Source organism: Symphodus melops (genome assembly GCF_947650265.1).
Source record: "Symphodus melops genome assembly, chromosome: 2".
NCBI classification, from domain to species: Eukaryota; Metazoa; Chordata; class Actinopteri; order Labriformes; family Labridae; genus Symphodus; species Symphodus melops.
This window is the reverse complement of record NC_136692.1, coordinates 2,395,881-2,415,160: the sequence shown is the minus strand read 5'-3', so window position 1 is coordinate 2,415,160 and position 19,280 is coordinate 2,395,881. Positions and strand designations below refer to the sequence as shown.

At 45.5% G+C, this 19,280-nt stretch overlaps 1 protein-coding gene across 1 annotated transcript in view; it reads left to right on the top strand.

Annotated features, from left to right (window-relative positions):
* The window catches only part of stx8 (syntaxin 8), a 38,604-nt gene that overhangs the window by 5,208 nt on the left and 14,116 nt on the right, over window positions 1-19,280 (top strand). The window contains exons 5-6 of the mRNA XM_079338370.1: window positions 1,109-1,239; window positions 2,595-2,687. Of these exons, the coding sequence (XP_079194496.1) occupies window positions 1,109-1,239; window positions 2,595-2,687 (224 nt within the window). The remainder of the gene's footprint in view (window positions 1-1,108; window positions 1,240-2,594; window positions 2,688-19,280) is intronic.

Sequence of the window (19,280 nt, the reverse complement as noted above, 5' to 3'; positions counted from 1 at the left end):
ATGCCTGGATAATCTAAGCTGCTCTGTTTTTTTTTTTTTGTGAGAACTTTTTGGGGTAGAAGAAAAGAGAAAGAGGTAACAGAGGGGACTTTAATCTACCCGTGAAACAATAGATCCACAGCATCTCCATTTCAGAGTAAAAGAAGGCCATGGCGCCTACATTTGAAGGCCCCCCCCCCCCCCCCTCACCTGTCCTCCTTTAGTCGCTAACCTCTGCTTTGTGCCTGATTGTGCTGGAAATAGTTGTAATTAGTTAAATCTGGCCTGTCAGTCAGGACGTGGGCGCTCAGGTCGCGATGGAGCCAGTCTAGTTCAAGAGATGTGGCTGACTGGTTTTGGCGCTTCCCCACTGACTGGTTAATTGGATCTTCACACACTGGGCAGCGGCCCGCAGGAAGTGGAGGGCTGGCACACAGTCTCCTGGTGATCAAACATGTCAGAGAGATTAGACGAGACGCCCCGGCTCACCTACTTCTTCTCTGATGGTGTCAGCTCGCAGCTTTGCCCGCTTGGTGAGCGCTCTCACGTGTGCTTCACTGACCGCCTCGGTCACGGCTCCAAGCAGGCCGGTCTGTCTGAGATGGTTCGTCACGCAGAGAAGAATCGAACAACGATCGGAAGACGCATTTTCACATCCGCACTCCTGAAAATATGTCGATCATATCAGGACTGACCTGGCTGTTCACCTCACAGCGGGGGACTATCCCTCTCTGATGGGGGGGGGGGGGGGGCAAAGATGCAACAGTCTGTGGGGACTTGGGTTGGAAAGCAGAGGGTTGCTGGTTCGAGTCCCTGTGTGGACCAAGTCGGGATATTGGTCTTGTCGCTGGAGAAGTGCGAGTTCACTTTGAGCACGTTTGTTGTTTTTTTAAAAACGCACAGTCACCTAAAATGTTTGTAAATCTGTGTTTTTATTTTTATCCTTTTATATTTTGTTCACATTTTTAAAAAATCTGTCTGCTGTGACTTTACACCGTGGGTTAGAGAGAAAGGTTTATTTGATTCTTAAAAAACTGACAATAAAGATGACTGGTTCTGCCGAGGTTCTCTTGAGCAAGGCACAACACCCGGAAACAGTAAAGGACTTTTTTTTTTCTTTTTCTTACAGATATACGTTGATGGCGGAAGGCGCCGGAGGAAGTCGAGGCGCAGCAAACCCGTGGCTGGTTAACGAGACGGACGAGACCCGAGGGCTGGGCTTTGGAGAGATCAAACAGCAACAACAGAGAATCATTGAAGGTAAATTCACATCAGTGTTCCTCCTCGATCTGAGGGACACTAAACGCACCGAGGACGTTTTTCAGACGACCCTCCGTCCTGTGATAACGATTTATTATCAGATATGCTCTCATATCTGGCAAACCGAGGGGGCGTGCAAAACGGCCGTGTGGGGGGGGGGGGGGGGGGGGACACCTTCTCTGGTCCAATCAGATCCAGAGCATTCAGGACCAGAATCTAAAGTTAGAAAGAGGACATACTGGCCCAGCGGGGGGGAAGGGGGTGGGGTGTATGATTTGTTACGCTAACACGTAAAGATGATTCACATGAAACGCTCTTTAAACTCTTCCTGATTGGTTCTGTCGTGACTCGAACCTCTCGTCCACATCTGACACCAGGCGGCTGTGTCTCCATTACGGCTCTGCTTATTGTCACATCGGGATCAGAGATTCCTGCTTCGACAGTCAAAACCAAACCCACATGGAGGTTTCTCGCCCCCCCCCCCTCGGGATATCTGGTCGAGTTGGGTAATATGGAGCTTCTGAAACCTGCGGTCTGTAAAGAAATCCTGTGGTTCAGAGTGTTAAAACCTACAGAGACCAAATCTTTTCTTTAGTTTACTCTTCTTTTTCCCCCCTCCTCACTCTTGGCCTGCTGCTCTTATAATAACATGAGTGGGGCTGAGTGGGGTAAAAGTACCTAGTGACTCACATGTGGCAGCGTGAGCCGCGAGCTGGACCCCAACAGTCTGTCGTTCCCTTTTTTTTTTCTTCTCCTGAATCGTTGCCTCATTAAAATCACACGTTCGGTGAACAGTCCCAGCTTCCTTCTTCTTCCCAGAGGGGATCGAAGGGTCGCTTCATTGTTCCGTCTCGTGACTCGGCGTCTTTGACGTACCGCAGATTACTCTGCATATACGATACTCTGTTGTTGTCTCGGGCATTGCTTAATCCTGAAGCTCTCCTCAAGGTTTTTTTTTTTTTTGTCTGCGGCCACATTTACACGACAACGATTCCAGCCGGGGATCTGAACCCTTTTGCTTTTGTCTCCCCCCCCCCCCCCCCCCCCCCAAAAAAAAGAACGGCACAGTTTTTTAGCCATCAGTGTGCAAATTGGAAAAAAAAAGCTGGTCCTCTGAAAGCTCCTTTTTATTTTTATTTTTTTTGTTTATATTCTATTCTATTATCGCCTCCCGCTGGCCTGGCGTGTGTACTACACCTCTTTGGGTCCGATTTTGAATCCGTTCTGTGTGAACGTCTGAAAACTGAAAAATAGCGTCCAGCTCGGTGGTCAAAATGTCCGATACTTGTCTTGGTCTTGAAGATTTTGAGAAACCCTCGTTTTATTCTAAACATTTCCTTCCTCTCTCTTCACAGCTCAGGATGCGGGCTTGGACGCTCTCGCCGCCGTCATCAGCCGACAGAGGATGATGGGCCAGGAGATCGGCAACGAGCTGGATGAACAGAACGGTAGAGTTGAAAACTGTGTCCGTACATATTCGTCATATCACACGGGGCGGATTTGAAAACGCCCTCGCACGTCCACTGTCAGAGAAGCTGAGCTCACATTCAGGTCAGGACGTCTCTGACCTCTCGCTCTCTTCTCGTTACTCTGCAATCAGATCTGCTCGGAGATAATGGTGCTTTTGGTTATTTTTGGGCTAACCGCCTCTCATCAGAGCACAAAAAGCTTGAACGTGCCCGGCAGAGCGGAGTCCATTACCTCAGACGGTTTTTAAGCTCAGACATGGTGCTACCTGAGACTCTGGACTTTGGGACGATCATCTCTCAACCGCCGAACGGTTGGATCCATTAATGCCTCACTTTCCCCGAGAGTCGCCTTACAAAGAGGACGCACACATGTATTCCTATCCTTTTTTTAATTAAATCAAGAACACCATTTCCTGTGTTTTCACCGGGAGACATGTAAACAAACGTCTCTTTTGCTAGGAGTGGATACTCTGAGCCTGAGATTTCTCTCTGTGGGAAGCCGATTTTACGACGATTTTCCACCGCAAAGGCCGTTTGGTTTCTCAGTTTCTCCACCAACCCGAAGACCTAAATTTCCTTGAGGGAGTCATCCCAAAAGGATCAATAAAGTTCAGTCTAAGTCTAAGTCCGCCAGCATTAGCGTTAGCATTAGCAGCGGGTTTTGTGTCGTATGAAGCATCTGTAACATTCGTCGTCCAGGAAGCAACATTAACACAATCGTATTCTGCCATCGTGCTAACCTCATGAACTCTGCATGTGTGTGTGCGCATGTCTCACTGTGTGTGTGTATGTGAAGCTCCATGACGCCTGAGCTTTGCAACGGCATGTTTTGCGCAAACAAAGCAGCGTCAGTGAAAGTGCGTGAGTCCCTCTCTCTCTCTCTCTCTCGCTCGCTCGCTCTCAGTAAAGGCAGATTTTCCTCCCTGATGAGCGTCTTCCAGTCAGAGAAAGAAAGCGTTTGAACTATTGTGTAACATCCTGTCTGAACACTTATACCCAGACAAGTTCAGGAGTTGTATAACTGAGGGGATCTTGGCGCAGCGGAAAACAAGCGACCTTCCCTTTTTCTTTCTGCTGGGAAGAGTTGTCAGATGTTTTGGTGGAAGAAAAAAAACAAAAGAAATACGATGCTGCTCTCCTGATACGGCATCGAGCTCGGGAAAGGATCGCTCTCCGTCTCCAGAGCTGCAGCATGTCATTGTTTCCAGTGATATGAACCTGAATGGCTGATGAGGGACATTACACCAGTTTTTCCTGCAGAAGGCAAATCACTCTGGAAACAAAGATCGGACACAGCTTTTTGTCTTACCACCCAACATGAATCCTCCACCTTCATTTGATGCTCGCCGAAATTCTTCACATCTGTGACTCCAAACGACCTCTCCGGGCATTACTGTTTTAATGCTCAGTTTATTACCCAGCATGCATCGTCGTGTTTATTACAAAAAAAAGTATCTCTTTGCATACCGGGTCCCTGTGTGGATAAATCAAAGAAGACGTCTTTCCGCGTGGATCCTCCTTCACAATTTACGGCCGAGCTTCAGCTCCATGTGGCCCCGCTGACATCCGCCGATGATTCACAGGTCCTGCAGGGCTCGGCCCTCTCCACGGCTTCCCTCTACCTACCTTTGTTTCTTTCCTTTGTGGGACCCGTGCTGCTCGCCCGTCTCTCAACACACTCCCTGTTCTCTGATTCCACTCCTTTTTATTTATAACCTACGTCTTCCATTTCTCCCCGTCTCCTCTGAATCCTCTCGCGCTGAGTAATGGGAGATTCCCTTTTTCTCTTGCTGTCTGGCTCGCTGCGGGGTTTTAGCAGTTTATCATACGTGCAGATGTTGATTCCCACTCTGCAGGTTGCATGCTCTAGTCTGCTAACTCTGCGACGTTACATTTACTTTGGAAAATCTTGTTTTTAAAAAAACTCTGTTCAGAGTTCAGTAACATGGAAACATCTGCAGGAACCCCAAAGACCTGGCAGCGAACAGCTTCTTAATGAAGTGTATCTGTTTCCTCATCGTCTTTGCACCGCGGTCCGTTCGCTGCCACGTTCGCTGCTTCTGTTTCTACGTCACACGCCGCCAGCGTGCTGCGATCTATTTTCACTTATTATTATTTTCACGTACGCGTCAAGCTGGGCAGACAGGAAGTCAGACAAAAACAATGCGGCGAGCACGTGGTCAGTCGTGTTTCTTGCGAAAGCTGCTCGAATATGACTAAAAACATAATCACGATTATTAAACAATCACTCAATGATTTTACAACGACTGCATCACGTGCAATAATTGAACTTAAACACGCCAAACACTGAGATTCTGAAATGAACATTGAACATTTACCACACGCGGCACACTAATCCTTTTAAAGTCAAGGTCGGTAATTATTATTAATAGTTTTAATATTATCAATATTTTAATGCTAAATTGCATCTGCAGATATATTCTAACTGAGTTATCTTTCGTTTAAAGGCACAGCATGTAAGCTCAGGGTTCAGAACAAAAAACACAAGATGGCGTCCAGGCTGGCGGGGAATCATGGGAGTGATTCTCACTGCTGCTAAAACAAACTCTGAGGTGAGGCCGGAGTCAAGACGACAACAAAAAAGTCATTCATTGGTTTAGATATTTAGGTGTGAAATTCTTCATAGAACACCTTTTTAATTCAACAGTAAATCAAATATGAAATCTACAAATGTCGTATAAGACAGTAACGACAACAAACATTACTTCTGTAAATGATCTTTTATCCTGCACTACGACGAGCTAATGGAACGAAATTTCGTTCTTATTTGTGCTGCAAAGTTCAGATTTGAATGACTGAATAAAGGCAGCCTAAGTTTGATGTTTTTAAAGAAGTGAAATGATGAAGCAGGAGAAGGGGGAATGCTTCTTCTTAAACTGGTCGGTAACCTTGGCGTCCGACCGTTCCCCCCCCGATCACTGTGCTGGAGCGGTGTTTTCCTATAAATAGATTAAGCTCTTTGTAGTTTGGCTGCTCCAGTCTAGCTCATGACCCAAGTGCAGTGGAGGTTGCAGTCATTTCCTTTAAGGGAAACAAATCCGCCTGAGGTCAGCGAGGAAGACGACCCCTTTTTTCAGAGGTTTAGAGATGAACCCAAGGCCCCCGAGTTCCTCCCGCCCGTCCAATCTCAACTGAGTCAGAATGGACCGAAATACAGAAAACGAGTAAGCAGACCGATTACCTCAATCCCAGCCTGTGCTTTATGGCTCATAATGTTAATTCATTGCATGCTGAACACTTTCCCATTTAACTTGCCAGTCATAACAAAACGAGAATCTCTGTCGTTATTTTTAGCGGTGTTGAAAATGAGTCTAACGACGTGCCGTCATCTCGTGCTTTCATATTTCTAGCACGACCTCAGCAACGATCGGTATATATTTTCATTTCCAAACCAAATGATGCAGAAAATAGTCCGTCACATACCGACTGGAATGACTCGCATCGCGGCCCGGCAGTAGCCTCCCAATCCGAGCGAGAAACATCAACATTCATTTCACTTTAGAAGTGTTGCTATTTCTCTGAGCGTGGCCGGAGAACAACGACATCTGTCCAAGTCAATATCCTGGATTTGTGAGTGACAGACAGTGGCAATGCCTTTTGAAGAGGGAGGGCGAAAGTTTACGTCGGTCTCAATTGAAAGCTAATTTTAAAGGTTTTAGCCTGGTGGGGAGATCATACAACTATGACGTACGCCAGTTTAAAAACTCCAGCCTGGGATTGGTTTCTTTTAGGGAAAATAAACTGGAGGCACACGTGGGGATTTTGGGAGTCGGAAACATTTCTCGTTTCAACTAACTTAGATTGAGTCCGAGCAGAGATATTTGTGCTTTCACACCTGCAGAAAATTCCTGAAAAACTCCTTTAAATTTACCTGAGGAGCTCCAAACAGCCTGTGACTGCTGCACAGTGCATCGAGTGTCTGCATCACGTTTTCTGAGTTCAGCTGAACCAATAAAATACTATCAGATATAACATCTTTTTTTTACATTAAATAATACCAATCCCGTTGTCCGGAGCCGTCCTCCTGAAATCATCGAGATATTTTCAGAATGAAAAGTCTCCAGAGCCTCGTCCCCTTTACCCTTTCCTTTTTGGTAAATGTTTTTTTTGGCTTGCTTGGTGTTGCCAGGCAACCTCAATCTCGACTGAGATCTCACTAATAGCAACAAGAGAGAAGCAGACCATCATCTTTGATTGAGACCTTCTGGAGCACATTAAAGGTAGAAAGAGGAGAGTGTTTTTCTCAGAGGTACTGCAGCAGCTCTGACCTCATATGTCTGAAGCTCTTCTTCACACAGTTTTGTGGGGTTAGCTGATATCCAACCCTCCATTTACCTGGAATTCTTCCTGCTAGCAGCCGACATTTTCCATTTGATGTCAGGGGAGAAAACGTGAGAATACACCATAAAGTATTTGTGAATTCGACATGAGTGAATGGAAGGAGTTTACGGTGTTCTTGGACTGATGAATGACCATAGCATCAGATCCCTTCCTTCCTTCCTTCCTTCCTTCCTTCTTTCCTTCCTTCCTTCCTTCCTTCCTTCCTTCCTTCCTTCTTTCTTTCCTTCCTTCCTTCTTTCCTTCCTTCCTTCCTTCCTTCCTTCTTTCCTTCCTTCCTTCTTTCCTTCCTTCCTTCCTTCCTTCCTTCTTTCCTTCCTTCCTTCCTTCCTTCTTTCCTTCCTTCCTTCCTTCCTTCTTTCCTTCCTTCCTTCCTTCCTTCTTTCCTTCTTTCCTTCCTTCCTTCCTTCTTTCCTTCCTTCCTTCCTTCCTTCCTTCTTTCCTTCCTTCCTTCCTTCCTTCTTTCCTTCCTTCCTTCCTTCCTTCTTTCCTTCCTTCCTTCCTTCCTTCTTTCCTTCTTTCCTTCCTTCCTTCCTTCTTTCCTTCCTTCCTTCTTTCCTTCCTTCCTTCCTTCCTTCTTTCCTTCCTTCCTTCCTTCCTTCCTTCTTTCCTTCCTTCCTTCTTTCCTTCCTTCCTTCCTTCTTTCTTTCCTTCCTTCCTTCTTTCCTTCCTTCCTTCCTTCCTTCTTTCCTTCCTTCCTTCTTTCCTTCCTTCCTTCCTTCCTTCCTTCTTTCCTTCCTTCCTTCCTTCCTTCCTTCCTTCCTTCCTTCATTCTTTCCTTCCTTCCTTCCTTCCTTCCTTCTTTCCTTCTTTCCTTCCTTCCTTCCTTCTTTCCTTCCTTCCTTCTTTCCTTCCTTCCTTCCTTCCTTCCTTCCTTCTTTCCTTCTTTCTTTCCTTCCTTCTTTCCTTCTTTCCTTCCTTCCTTCTTTCCTTCCTTCCTTCCTTCCTTTAGACAGAAACAGTCTGCAGCATAGAGGAACAACAAATCAGGAACTTTCAGAATTAATAATTGGACAAATGTGTGCAAATGTGAAATAAAAAAAACACTTTAGTGCTTTTACACAGGTAAAAAAATTTTTTTTTAAATTTGCTAAAGTGAGCTGCATGTATGAAAAACATCTTCATTTCCACCGTGTGTCAGTTCAACAGGTCTCCCCGAAGAGAAAACGGGTTTCGCCACTCGCTGCAGTCCGGTCACTGAACTCTTGAGGACACTGTGATGAGCTTAATCACGCCACGTGTATCTGCATTTTTTTCTTTTTTTGCACCGGGTGTCTTCAGACGGAGCAGGAAGTGTCATCATAATAAGCAGCATTTTTATGGCCACTTTTACTAATTGTGGTGCAGCGCTCTTCATATGTTGTTTCCATTATCATGCGCTTCCCACTGAGGGATGTGATGTGTCATTTGTGGATCCCTTCAGCAGAGCACATGTGAAGCTGTTGCCATGACTCAGTTCTGACCTTTTGGTAATGGGAGTGTTTTTTTTTATTTTGAAGCACTTTGTCACCCAGCCTGATTATTCCTCAGGTTATGTTCCAAAGTGCTCTGTCTTTTACTTCTCCTAAAGAAATAGAGTAGGCACTGGCTAATAATTAGATCGCTGATGGGATTTTGCGTCAGTATGAATACGACCCAGGTTGGACAGCGCTAATGACTTCCAAATAAACAGCAGAGTGAAAGGAGAGAGGCACTAAGAGCTGCAGCTCAGTGACATCAGCGGCTGCCGCGGAGAACTCGGCCCGCTCCCTGCCTCTGCTTTTAGAAACAGCTCGGCGAGCAAATAAACCACGCTAATGATGGCACTCGGCACGGAGTCGGCGTGGTGAAAGTTGTGGATTGATTTATTGTTCGATTCGCTCCGACTTAAAACGGCGAGCCCGGTTCGCGGTGAGTCGTGTTTTCCAGACGTCGTGGATTTTTTTTGCAGAGAGGCTTGCGATGAGACGTTCAAAAGGGTTTAGTCATCAGAAGGGATGTCAAGCTAGCAATGAGCCGCGAAAACATCTCATCAATCTGCGTGTGACCACCAGATCGGCTGACTGGTGCTTTGTCTTTAGGAGCTCTTGGGAACTTAAGAGATGAAGGACAGATGACATGCCCACACTTTCATGGTGGTGGGTTTTTTTTACTATAGGCCGTGCTCCAAATGGTTGTTGTTTGGTAAATCTCTCCATCTTTAAGAGGGTCTACATTATAATGAAAGAGTAAAGGAACCACAGGTCAGATTTGAACCCGCAGCCTCTGTACACGGGGTGAGAAAACTAAGCACGGCGCAGTACGACGTCCTTCTGTCTCGTGTCTTACCGAGCCGATCGCGACAGACGGCAGTCCACCAATGAGTCTGGCTCTGCTCGAGGTTTCAAAGAAAGTTTGTCTTGCTAATGTCTCTGTCATTGTTGGGTTATATATGTTTAAAGGATACAGTCAGGGATCTACCTCGGCCTCTAATTTCAACGTCTAATAAATGCGTTAAACTAAAATCAGAATTGAGCACAATTCATTCAAAAGGCCAAACATTGGTCTGCAAGAGTACTTTTTTTTTTCTCTTGTGGGTTTAAGTTGTGGATGGAAGTGGACGTGAGAAGGAAGGTTGAAAGGCAAATGAAGATGCACCACAAGTCACCAGTCCAGACTCCTGTGAGACACCGAACCAGGAGACAATCCATCACGGGGTCCGCAGGGCTTATTTCTCCATCTATCCATCCCGGCATCCATCTCTGTCTGAGCTCTGTTGGTGTCACACTGATAGAGCTGTGGAGGAGTGGGGGGGGCTAACAATGACTTGAGGGACTCGAGGCACATCAATCTCCACCGAGTGATGAATAATCCAGTTCGGACTGGGCGAGGAAATTAACATTTTTGGATGCTGAAGAAAGATCTCGAGACACTTCATCAATCACGTCCTCCTTTGTTTCTGTCAGTGGCTTTATGCCCCCGCTTAACACCCACAGAGTGGAGGTTAAAACACACTTCTTTTTTTTTTCATCGCAGTCTGTAATTGCAACGTGCCGGACCTTTTTTTTAAAAATGGGTGGGTTTCACGTGCATTTGCTTTGGAGTTAAAGATCGGATTCTGACGAGACCGTGTCCTCTGACTGGATTTTGATGTTTCGCTTTGGTTGGGTTTGACTCGGATGTCTCTTGGCGGCGAGCTGGTTGTGTTTCCTCCAGCCAATGAACACACTGTTGGCACACAGGTGAGATTAGGAGTGGATACAATTTGCTGAATGGACTCGGTTCAAAACCGGCGAATATGGCGGAAGTGGACGTAGCGGACGCTGCTTCATCAGGTGCCAGACAGGATTGTGCTAGCGTGCGGTAGCTTGCAGTGTAGCTGTAGGTACGAGCAGTAAACGTATTCACTACGTCCAGCGGTGAGTGTGCACTTCAGGGGGAGATTAGCTCAGGTGGAGGGGGCCTAAGTCGAACGTTGAGTTTAAAATCAGGAATAAAAAAACACTTCTGACTCTACTTTTTTAAGATGGATTGAATTCTTCAACGTGGAGGTGAAGTAGTCCTTTAAAGCAGTGGTCATAACAAACCTGACTCACTGTTTGTAGAGTTTTCTCATTTGTTTTTAATCGTCGAATAACAAGAAGGATCACGTTCCAACATATCTGCTTTCCTCTGTCATGCATTCTGCTCCTCGAGCGTTTACGCGTCGCAGCGAGGGTCACGGCTTTTGATTTATCTTGATTTGGCGACGGGTATTCACTGGAAAGACTCCCACGTCTAAAACAGCCAGCGACGGAAATTCTCAGACACAGGAGGCCGAGCTGTTTGGAGAGAAGATGAACGGTGTCCAGACTGGATTCAGCCAAAACTCACTCTGTCATCTCATGTCCTGCTTTAACGTCCCCCAGTTGACAAATTAAAGTGAGCAGTTCAGCAAATATGCAAAGCTACAGAACACATCGGATTGGCTTTTTTGTTCCTGGGCTTGAAACTAATGCGCCTAAGTTTACCATAATACAAGTGACTCATTTCTGGAGGTTTCTCAGAACTGTTGTGTAAGGGATCTATCAGTACATTAGGAACTATCCACCCCAAAGCACCGTGGATCAAATGATCCTGACTCAGCATGTTTAAGGGAGCTAATGTTTCTTCAAAAGTATTAAAAGTGTGTCGCAACCCTGAGTACAAGTGCACCCTTTACCCAAATCATTTAACCTTCACCTCTTTCAGGGCTTGCTTTTGGAGTATTGACCGTGTGCCTGGTAAGATGTTGAAGCATGTAGCAGGTCGCCGTTTTTACTTATAGATTTGCAAGATTCCCCAACTTTAAGCTTTAAAGGTGAGATGCTTACAAGCCCCCCCCCCCCCCAACACTCCCCCAATTTTAAATCATGAATTTCACAGCATGCATGGTTGCAGCGATGAGGTGCGGTCAGTCCTGCTCAGCTCATCTGCAGAATCCCGGATCACATCCAGATGTCCGACAACACGTCTGTGCAGAGACAGGGCGAGGTTTTTTTTCCCTTCCCAATCCCCGACTCCATCCGTCCTCCAAAACACGCACAGCCACCATGCTGGCAGCAGCTAGCTTTTTCACAAACTATCAGTTGTCCGTGTTCCCTGAAAACGCACACGCTAAGTAACAAAGGGAGGAGAAAAAAAAAAACGAGACGGTATGATTTCACAGTTTCTCTCCTCAACGTCATCCTTGAAGCAGAGGATGAGACAACCCTTGGAAACAAACACTCAGTGAGCTGCGTGTTCTTTGTTCTAATGTTGCTTTCAGTAATCGCTCTTCAGTGGACATTAGAGGTTTGTGACTGGTATTATGGGCTTTACTGGGACTCTTAATACTGTTTCCACATATGTCGCAATCAGAACAATCTCTCTTTTGAGCAGTCTGAGTGTTCTTATTATCACAGATCATTCAGTTGCCACTCACCATATTTTACTGTATTTTTCAGCTCCTGAATGGGTCAGTATGACCAACATTGAAGTACAGTAGTTCAGGTTTACTTACTGACATGCAGTTTACCCAGGAGGTCATTGTATACCTGATATTGACTGTGTACTACGCACTGCAGCCTGGGCCGCTCCAAAATGAATCCAGTCACGGATAAAATGGCGCTAACGTAGCCACTTGCACCTGTGCTAGATAAACTGTCGTTGACTTCACTTCCTGATGTATCCGCCGCACAATGTCCTCTTGACATATTTGCTTCCATCGCAACTTTGCTTGTCCACCATTTGGTTTGTATATCTTTTTTTTTTTTAAACTAAAAACAACAGTTTAAGACTTAGTGGTATAAACCATGTTGGTGTTTTGCAAAGCTAACCTTTAGCACTGAGGTGAGGGTTTCCTGGGTCAAGAATCCAGCCGGTCATCTTTGTATACTTGAGGAGACGAAGCAGTGGGAGCTACTTAAGGTTAAAGTGTCTCGAGCAAGGACAAATTGGACATGTATCTGCAGGACCTGGAATAACCTCGAACTATAACGCATCAAGCTATGATTATTTTGTCTCCTGAAGCTTCTCTAAAAATTAAACGTCAACACTACTGCATGTTGCTGCACGTGGTACTTTTTTTTTTTTTTTAACGGTTTCAAATGAGTTCTGGATAGCGATGTAACAATTCACTTAACTCCTGATAGGTTTCACGATATGATTCTTTTACAATTTATTTTACAAAATGAGACTGAAGAAAAAATTACGAGTTGACATGAAAAAAAGATTCTTTTGGATTTTTTCATGAAAACACCAATGCACCTCGTAATCTCTGCAGCATGTTAGTCTGGTTAGTTAGCCTCCGCTCTACAGCTGATGACGCTTCACCATATCACCGCGATGCGAACCTTGACACCTTTGAATCGATTTTCTTTTTAACAGCCTCTCGATTTAATCTTTCCATCCCTCGTGCTGGACTGTAACCGCTGTGCTCAAAGGAAGCATTTGGAAAAGACTTCTGAAGAGAATCTTTACCGTTGGCCTTTTAGCACACGCCCTCACACAGTCGACATTACCTCACTGGGTTACCTGCTCCAGAGGAGGATGTTATGATTTCAGTTTATTTTGTTTGCACTGCCAAGCCACAGCTATGTGTGGGTTTTTTTTTTTTTTTTTTAAAGCGGGGTTGAGGTTGCCTAATACGTGCGGTATGTGTACGATTTAACGGCAAACTGATGTTGATACTGTGCTGTAATTCTTCCCCGGAGAGCTCTTGCGGGCAGGTTGTCCAGGGGAACCACATTAGCTGCATGTGTTGGTGGTATTGGTGGTTGGGAACCTCTACAATTTGAGCTGCCAATCCCTTTGGCTCTGAGCAGAAGGATTCCCTGCCATTTAATGGTACCTTCCACTGACTCCGGCTTGGCCCTGCAGGTTCCTTTTTGGCTAACGCATGCGACAGCGGGAACAAATCTCCTCCTCTGTTTATTTAATTGCTAACCGCTCCGGTTTTTTGGAGGCCGCGTTCAAAAAAGAGCAGAGAGCTGCCTCGCGCTCCCCTCAGCCTCGGGGGTAGCACGGGTCATCCCACATAATGAGTGGAAGGACTTACTTTTACCCGGTCTGCTTCTAAACCTAAACCAGCACGTGGTTCCCATTTAAGCACGTTGGGGGGGGGGGAAGATTGCACCTTCATCTGCCGGGCATTTTTATGCGTTTATGTATGTGTGCAAGTGCACATTTTTACATCTGCTCTTCACAGCCTCCACTCCACTGTGTGTGTGTGTGTGTGTGTGTGTGTGTGTGTTTTGAAGAGTATAAGTGCCTTGTCTGAGTGTGAGATCATTGTGCTTGTTCTGATAGTCCACACCACATGTCCAGCACATGTAGTCGGCTTGTGACTGGCACACAGGCCGTGTTTACATACAGTATCTGCACGGGGAGTTCAGAGGCCGCCGGGCGGCTCGAGATGGGATGGAGTCCGCGGTAGGGAGCGAACACGCTGCAAAAACAGTAGAGCGGGCTAACATGTAAGAATCACTGAGCACAAGACATTAAAGGGGACGTATTGTGAATTCTGACTGTGTTTCTGAACATTTATTTGGCTAACCTGAGTGTCCCACAACATTTGGAATAAATCCATCCAGTACTTTGTTTGTGGTCTGCAGAAGTTTTACCACACAGAGAAAAATGCTCCGTTTTTAAATGTTCTCAGTTTGTGACATCACAAGTTGGATTCATGGTGAGAAAATCCCCTCCCGTCTCCTGGTGTCTCCACCCATGGACTCGACCTCCAGGCGACAGCAAAACCTCTGCACAGGTCCGCCATTTTTATTCTCTCTACAGAGGAGTGACGTCTACTGGGAAAACTCAGGGGGGGCGGGGCTTATTGCATTTAAAGAGACACACACACCAAAACGGCGCGTTCAGAGAGAGCTGGTTTCTACAGGGTCACAAACCTCCTCTGGTTTTATATTTGGACCAAAACACAGAAACACAGATGTTTCCTTTAGACCACAGGGGGGGACTGTTTGATAATGTTTGATAATATGTAAATGAAGATAACATGTCCTCTTCAACATAAGAGTTGTGAAGTATTTTGATCAATGTTTTTGTTAACTTGTATGTTAAAATGAGGAGAGTCTCTCTCTCTCTCTCTCTCTCTCTCCCTCACGCAGCACACACGTGACCCCACTAGTGGGCAGTAGAGACAGTGGTGACACACACAAGTGAATCTCTGTCTTTACACCTTCACACGGGAGGTGTGTGTGTGTGTGTGTGTGTGTGTGTGTGTGTGTGTGTGTGTGTGTGTGTGTGTGTGTGTGTGTGTGTGTGTGTGTGTGTGTGTGTGTGTGTGTGCGCGCTCTCTCTCTCTTCCGTGGGATGGATGTGTTATGGTGAAGGAGCGATCCAAGACGCAGTCACAAGATCTCACACAGGATGTGTTAATTTGTTTAATTCCTCTTGAGGAGGTTTCTTGTATCGGCACCTTCTGGATCAGCTGAAGGAGTAATTACATGACAGCTGCAGATGAAGCCATTTCAGTGACTGCACTGAGTACTGTATGGAGTCATAGTTCATCGTTACAGTATGATGAAGAGTCTTTGAGTGCGTCATTCATTCATGGGTCCTGTGTGTGTGTGTGTGTGTGTGTGAGGGCTACACTTACACGTGCAGCCGAGCGTATGCTTGTGGTTTCAGTCTAACTGTCTGCGCATCCAGCCCTGTTTTTCAGAGCATGCAGCCCACAGCAGAGCATGTGGTCGGGTTGCGTCACATTCCCGGTTTGCTTCATGCACCACTCTAAGCTGTCCACAGGCTACGTGGGAGGCTGTTTCCTTCAGGACCGGGGGAAGTTGTTTCAGCCGCACTGTTGGCCAAACATCGGTCCTGGCCTGATCGAGTGGAGTGCAACTACCCTACATCCACCACATACTCGTGAGAGATGTTTGTACACATGCACTCCTGACTAACGTCAGGACCTCCTGACCCTGAAAGTGTTTCTCACCACGGGAAGCTACGTCTGATTGGCTGAAACGTGATTAATTTGGGTGGCGGTCTCTGATGGTGCTGGTCCTGGAGCTGGACCCGTTCTGAAGCACTAGTTTGGAGTGTAACCAGGTGAAGCTGTCAGAGAGTTGGAGCTTATTTCTCTGCTTCATCACTTTGTTTTCTTTTTTTGGTATTATTGAACACGATGTGTTTTATAGCACGTGATATCAAAAAGTAAGGATCATGCATCATTCAAAGTAAAGCTCGACCGATTTAATGGTTCGGCTGATATTAGCACTTCCTGCTTCTATCAGCACCGGCTGATTTGATCTCAGATATGCAACGACAATCGATTTATTTACCAGACAAAAAGCGGTCTGGCTCTAATTAAAAGATACAAAAACACGTTTCAGGTGTTTTTTGTCTTTCTCTGAAGCGACTTCTAGATTTGAAGTGAGAGTTTCTCTCAGTGGATCTTTGAGCCGCAGGTTCATATTTGAAAGAGTTATCAAAATGAGCAGTTAAATATTAAAGAAGTCATTAAAATCCACAAACTCGGCTCGGATCTCACCGCATCTACGATTTTCTCATGTTCACTGATCTCTGGCAGATAAGATACCTTAAAACACATCAACATCATGTGTGTGTGCTGCTGCTGTTCTGTCTCTGAACAGACGTGTGGCTGAACACTGGGGAGATGACTCGTCTTCAGTTTGGGACACAAATGTTGGTCGGAAGCGCCTCATATCCGGGAAGTGTGTGTGTGTGTGAGACTTCCTCCGTTTGCGTGCCTGTCTGTGTGATGATCATTGATGTGTGTATACACGTGTGTTTGTGTCAGCGTCTGCGCAGGGAAGCATATGCGTCTCCATGCGTGTGAGTGAATTATGAGAGAAACAGGGTCTGGCATGAACATCAAAGTCCTCCATAACTCCTCAGTCAGTCATTCAGCCAGCCAGCGAGCGAGCCAGCGTACTGCCAGGAAGCTCCGCTCACTGCAGCCCATGTTGAGTTATTAGACTCAGATCATTTCAATTAGCAGAGTTGTTCAGTTGGTGAGAAGTTTCTCTGCCTGTTTGCTTTTTCTGGAAAGACGATCCATTTGAAATGTTACTGGAAAACACGAGGGCGCATCGAGTGCAACACTGAAGTGATAAATCCACATCTGCAGCGTCATACTGGTCTGGTTGGACTTGAACCTGCACCCCCCCCCCCCCCCTGACTCGGTTGTTACACAGATGATGCACCAACACTTCTCCAACTCCCTGTGGAAAACAGTTTGTTCTGGCTCTGGTCCATCCTCCTACGTTGTGCATCATCGATCTCATCGATGTCACCGACATGTTAGCATGTTAGCTCAGCTAGCATACAACGTATCTGACACGTTTAACGTTCCCCCGGAAAGAAAACTGAAAATGACGAGGGGTCGTAAGTTTGGAAACTTAAAAAAAACAAAAAAAACACTTCCCTTGTTACAGAAGGAAGAAAAATAAGTTGGACAAAAGGTGGCAGAAGAACATAACCCTCCCAAGACTCCCGCGAGGTTGTTTTAAAGTGACTGGAGCTGAAACTAAAAGGAAGTGTGAGTCAGTGAGCAGAGGGGGAATGGGGAGGAGTCATGTACGACTGAAAGAGGATTTCACAAATCAGATTTTAATTCGAACAGAAAAACAGAAATTGAGCAGGTAAGCTTCAACCTCCCCATAAATCGTCACCAGCCACCAGCTGAAGGAGCCGTCCCATCTTTTTGTACCCGGTCTATGAACCTCTTGTGGACCAGACTGCAAGCGACCAGAATCAGAATCATTTTTATTACCAAGGACATTAATGTAAATACACGAGGACTTTGTCTTGGTGTGTTGGTGCGAAAGAAAAAACAAAATAACAAGTTCTTAAATAAAATAAAGAAATGAGAGCAATCAATTAACAATACATAAAATAGAGTTAAATCAATGTGACCATGGTCCCTGATGAAGGTCCAAAACTGACTTTAAAAGATTGGTATTAACTCTGTGATAGTTTAATGAGCTGCACAGTGATCAGTCGGCTCGCACCCTTCTTTCAAGTCCTCCAATAAAACATAACCAATCAGTTGATTCCTTTTCATTAAAAAAAAAAAAAAAGTAATTCTTCACTCCTCAATATGTCCCGCCCTCCTGGGTGTCCATGCTAATGAAGTGTGATAGTAGTGATGAAGTGTAAGAGTGGCTGTGCCAGTGACAGGGTGGTCCCCGCCTCACGCTGCTGCTGCTGCTGCTGCTGGCACCCTCATGCTCATCACGCACACATTGTTCAGTGGCACCTGGTCATAACACGGGTAATGGTGAAAAGCCTGCGAAAAGAGCTCACTTCTTCTTATTGCCTTTTTTTTTTTTTTTTTTTTGCTTTTATGAGTCCTGAAATGATTGATTACACGTGGATGGTTTCACTGATGGTGATAAGACCAAACCCAAAACAGTTCCCTTTTAATCTACGAGGCAGATTTTTAATCCAAATAAGTTTGATCTAAATTCCTGCTGCGCGTCGTTTCGATGGCTAATCATTGCTAAGAAGATCCATCAAGGTCAACGATCGCCCCGCAGTCTAGTTCATAATTCTTCTTCTGCTCTCGTGTTTTTATTTCGCCTGGATCACAAGATGACAGCACGGATCTCTCTCCCAGTCTTTTGCAGGTTTAAACTAACCAGCTTGATTTTTAGCGGCTTTGTCATGCAATGCTCCTGAAAAGGCCCCGACTTCCTCTCTTCAAGGTCAGCTTGATTTGAGCGTAACAAAAACAGAGGCAGTGCAGAACGACTCTCGATGTACGGATAGATCTGTCCTGTTATTTCAGTCTTTCTATAAATGATTAATCCTTATGAAATAATTGGAAACCACCCAGGAGCTGAGTCTCTAACAGGCAGTTAGAATCTCAGAGTGACGTACTTGTCTTTGCTTAGCATCGCCAACAACGAGCTTCTCTCTTCTCCCCAACACTTTTCCTTTCTTTAATTTAATTTAATTTAATTTGAGAAACAAGCGACGGCCAATGAGTGGAGTCTTCCACAAGTAAATGGAGCTGAGCTTGTCGAAGGGCTTTTACACTTCAGGTCACACCTCCACATTCACACACTGATGGTAGAGGCTGCTGCAGAGTAAAGAGTCCATCAGTATTAACTCATCCATTCATACACATTCACACACTGATGGTAGAGGCTGCTGCAGAGTAAAGAGTCCATCAGTATTAACTCATCCATTCATACACATTCACACACTGATGGTAGAGGCTGCTGCAGAGTAAAGAGTCCATCAGTATTAACTCATCCATTCATACACATTCACACACTGATGGTAGAGGCTGCTGCAGAGTAAAGAGTCCATCAGTATTAACTCATCTAAGCGTGCACAATCACACTGCTGCAGACAGAGCATCTTGGGGTTACATTTTTATTGCCCAATGACATACCAGACGTGGCCCCCAACTTCAACCACTGAGACACCGCCGCCACCAGCCTTAAGTCGAAGCTCGCCATTCCTCTGACCAACGCCGTGGACTTTTCTTTCCTTTTATGTACATGGATAAAATCTTGCCGGTGCTGCTTTCTCTGGATTGAACTTCCCAGTTTTGAAATATTAATAGTTTGATTTCCCAAGGATGGCAATGCTTTTCCCATCCTCTGTATTGTTTTCCTGACATTGCAGGAACACATGTATCTTTATGAATGCGTTATCCCAACAGACCGCCTCTCCATAATTCACCTGGACCTGGTCTTTGGAGTCTAGTGAATTCGAACCCAATGGTCTGTACGTGCTGAACCTGAACTAGTTCTTTTGTGTTTT